Here is a 4,229-nt window from a genome sequence, read left to right as displayed (position 1 = left end):
ATTATAAAATTATGATGTTTGATTGTGATTGTCTTTTTCTCTTTTGTCTTCACTTAATACTGCATATTATCGCTTATATTCATTGCCTTCACCCCACACTCACTTAATTTAGTAGTACTAGAATGCATAATTGTTTTAAATTTTTAAGAATTCAATTCATCATCTCTTCTTAGGTTGTATATCTAGGCAGTAGAGATAAAGTCTGTGATTGATAGGACTTATTGTTCACTTCATCTCTATACATATTCTTGGTCCCAAGTTGTCACATTCAATTCCTTATAGGGTGACCACACCATTGGTCGGACAAAGTGAAATGAAGGCCTTGATTGCAACTGCAAAGGGGAAAGTAGTCTAAAGTAATGATGTGTAAGACTCAATATAATTTTATAATATGATAATTAATATTATCATTCATTGAAACCTTTTTTTTTATTTCCCCTAATGTCTATATTCATACATACATATGCACATGAGTATGTATGTATGTGTGTGTGTGTATGTGTGTGTGTATATATATATATATATATATATATATATATATATATATATATATATATATATATATTATATGCATAAATAGAAATCAAAGTGAACCGAGAGTTTTTGTATTTTTAAATACTGATATTTGGCATTACATGGCTTTTTTATTTTATAATTTTTTTTAGTGCCATCTTTCAAGATACTTGATCAAAATTATCAAACTTCATCACTAGCATCTTGTCCATTCTCTTTGAACTCCAACTCTAATCCAAGATTCTACAGCCAGATGTGTTGAAAAAAATAATTTTTTAGCCTAAATAACCTATAAAATTAGTTTATGTTATGCAAAAGCTTCTCTTGAAAAAATGACCTACCATACCAAATAGACATAGGCCCTAAAAGGTCCATCAAGGTGCATCCTTCAAACAAAAATCATATGGGGTGGGCACCAAAGAAAAATTATGGGGTGAGCTATATAGTCTGCCATATTTCTCCTAATACCAATCTTAAAGAAAAGAAACCTAAAAATCAAAGATTCTTCCTACCATTTATTAGTCTCAAAACTAAAAATTAAAAAGCATGATATTTTTTCTCTTTCTTATTTTTATAATATATATTTTTATTAATATATACTATATAGCCAAATGATATATAATAATTTTAAATTAATCATCAAGTAAGTTAATACACAACTCTAAGTAAATCAATACAGTTTTCAGAACATAGAGTTTATCAATATGTAGTATGCAGCCAGATAATATATATTTAACAAATTAATCACCGAGCAACCAAATATATAGCTCTAATCAAATTGATATATAGATTTTAGAATATTTCGTTCATTAATATATACTACATAATATGGCATGATACACACTTATCAACTTTCTGATATATACTGTAAGTTTTTTTAATACATATTTAACAGTGATCCAGTATACATCTTTAGATAAATTGATATATAATTTTTAAAATATAGAGTCCATTAATATATAGTACATGGCTAAATAATATATACTTAAAAAATTAGTTATTTAACAATCTAATACATACCTCTAAGTAAAATAATATATAGTTTTTAAAATATTATATTCACAAATACACATTACATGCCATAGTGATACACACTTATTGATTTTTTAATATATATTGCCAGCTACTTTGATACATATCTAGCAATAATCCAATACACATCTTGAGGTAAATTGATATATAATTTTTAAAATATACTTTTAACCTGGAGATATGTATTGGATCACTACTAGATATATATCAAAGAAGCTTATAATACAAATTAGAAAGTTAATAGATATGTATTACCAAGTTATGTAGTATATACTAGTGAATATAATATTATAAAAATTATATATAAATTTATTTAGAAGTGTGTATTGGATTGTTAGATGACTAATTTGTGAAGTATGTATTATTTGGTTGCATGTGAGCATTAGTAAACTTCATATTTTGTAAACTTTCTCAATATATTTGGAGATATATATTGATTTGCTTGATGACAATTTATCTACTATGTATCATATCATTATGTAATATATATCGATAAAAAATATATGCTAAAAATAAGAAAAAAAGAGGATACTATATTTTTATAATCATGGGACCGATAACTCTATTGACTTTTAGGATTCATTTTTAAGATTGGTGTCAGGAGAAACATGACAAACTACAAAGTCTACTTTATAATATTTTTCGCGAGTGCCCGCCTCCTATGTTTTTTGTTTTTCTCCCTCGGGCCTCTTTGCTTCAAGCTCTAAAATTCAAGGTCATGGGTAGTTTTAAGTGTTTATTACTTGTTTGCTCGAAACCCTCTGCGTGCAACTACAACATCAAATGTGCATTCATACTGACCCGCCATTTCAGCATCAATTGCTAACCTTTTATTTGTTTGAGAACAAACTCTCCTAAATTTGGGGCAACCCCCACCCTACTAAACCCGTCCATTTCTACCCAGTCCAACCATCTAGAACCTTTGTTACACAGACTTTATTCTACATACACAGTAAACCAAAGATAGGCAAGCAAGAGGAGAGGTGAAGCTTATCAGTTCTTCTCCAACCGGCTGAGCAGTGCTGCCCGGAGGCTATCATCGCCCTGCAGCGCGTAGGGCACCCTCACCACCACATCTTGCAGCATCACCTCCTTCACGGTTGACACGCTTGCATGGTGTACGTTCACCTCCAGGTCCCGCAGCGCTCCCATCAACTTTGCCGTCGGGTGGTTCAGATTATCCGAATGTACTCTGATTAGCGCGTCCGGCCCGAGCATCTTCACCTCCAATTCCATCGTCAGCGGCCCTGACGACACAGTGGTGGTGGTACTAGTAGTAGCCGCCCCGCCGACGCCCTGGTCCCCTATTACCTCCTTCTTGATCCTCTTGGCCTCGGCCTCCAGCTCCTCCACCTTGGCCCTCAGCACCTTGATGTAGGACACGGCGTCCGCCAGAAGCGACGCCTTGTCCATCCTTGACACGTTCGGAACCACCGAACGCAGCGCATAGAAGCGGTGGTTCAGCTTCTCCCGCCGCTGCCGCTCCGCCTCCACGTGGTTGACCGGGGTCTCCCGCCCGGTCCCTGGCTTCCGCCCCCTCTTTTTCGGCCGGCGCTGTTCCATCATCAGCGCACCCTCTGAGTCAGAATGCTCCGAGTCCACCGAGGATGACAGGCCAGTGATGCCGGCACCTGCCACCTTATTCATCACCAGGGGCGGCGCGGGGACCATCGGCCCGACGATGGCGTCGTCGGGCGCAGAGAGAATAGCCTTGGCCTGTTGCACGAGGACCCAGTTCTCCCCGATGAGGTCGGAGGAGCCGAGCTCGAGAACGCCCCCAGAAAGGGGGACGCATACCAGCGTCTCGATGCCGTGGAGCTGGGCCTCGCGGGCGCGGTCGCAGCCGCAGGTCTGCAGTGCGTGGGCGCCCGCCACCCAGACGGGCGCCAGGGACCCGTAGGCGCGGGCGGGGAGCACCGGCTCCTGGGCTGCGAACGACCGGGTCAGTGACACCACGTAAAACCACTCGACGTCGTCGCCGTCGGAGGCGATGTCGCCGGCGGTGGTGCCGGTGACCTCGCTGAGGAGGGCCTGGATGCCACCGACGCGGCTTCGTAGCCCGTGCGGCTTCCGATCGACATCGCGGGTGCCGCGGAAGTGTCCCTCGCCGAAGGAGAGGAGGTGGTGGTCCGGGGAGGCGCGCCAGAAGATGGCGTAGGCCCACCACTCGGAGCGGGCATGGAGAAGGTACTGGAGGCGCTGCTGGAGGTTTGGACCCACGGCGGCGGTCTGGACGGTAGGGATGGAGAGGAAGGGAGGCGGAGGAGAAGGAGAGCAGGAGGAGGAGGGCGAGATGAGCTCTTCCATGTGATCAAGGAGTTCGAGTCTTGAACAATTGGATAGGCTGGAAATGATATGGCCGGAGGTTTTACTCTATCGGTCCGCAGGTGGGAGGATTGATGGGAGTAGAAGTTGAATTAATAATGGGAGAGGGTGGTCCCTTTGTTTGTTGCTACCTCGGAGAGGGTGGGAGGCCAATGGGGTCTTTTTATTTTTTATTTTTTATTTTTTTTATTTCATATTTTCAAAACTACTCCTTTCTTAACTTATTTTCAAAACTACTGTCTACCTCAAAATCACCAGTTCAACTGGCCATTTTACGGCCACCTTGATGCTGAGGTGGTAGGGGAGAAAAAATCGTCGGCTGCACTAACGATTATAGAGATCGCCCACTCAACCGGTGA

General features: G+C 40.9%; 1 protein-coding gene across 1 annotated transcript; it reads right to left on the bottom strand.

Moving 5' to 3' along the window:
- Window positions 1-2,327: 2,327 nt before the first annotated feature.
- LOC140853725 (transcription factor MYC1-like) lies at window positions 2,328-3,996 on the bottom strand. The gene has a single exon (XM_073248602.1). The coding sequence runs from the start codon at window positions 3,850-3,852 to the stop codon at window positions 2,539-2,541; it is 1,314 nt and encodes a 437-aa protein (XP_073104703.1). The 5' UTR covers window positions 3,853-3,996; the 3' UTR covers window positions 2,328-2,538.
- Between the last annotated feature and the right edge of the window lie 233 nt (window positions 3,997-4,229).

This window comes from Elaeis guineensis, chromosome 14, assembly GCF_000442705.2.
Source record: "Elaeis guineensis isolate ETL-2024a chromosome 14, EG11, whole genome shotgun sequence".
Classification (NCBI taxonomy): Eukaryota; Viridiplantae; Streptophyta; class Magnoliopsida; order Arecales; family Arecaceae; genus Elaeis; species Elaeis guineensis.
This window is presented reverse-complemented; position numbering and strand designations above follow the sequence as displayed.

Bases quoted from the DNA above. Each gene is read 5' to 3' on its own strand.
- LOC140853725 (XM_073248602.1), bottom strand. From the start codon at position 3,852: ATGGAAGAGCTCATCTCGCCCTCCTCCTCCTGCTCTCCTTCTCCTCCG.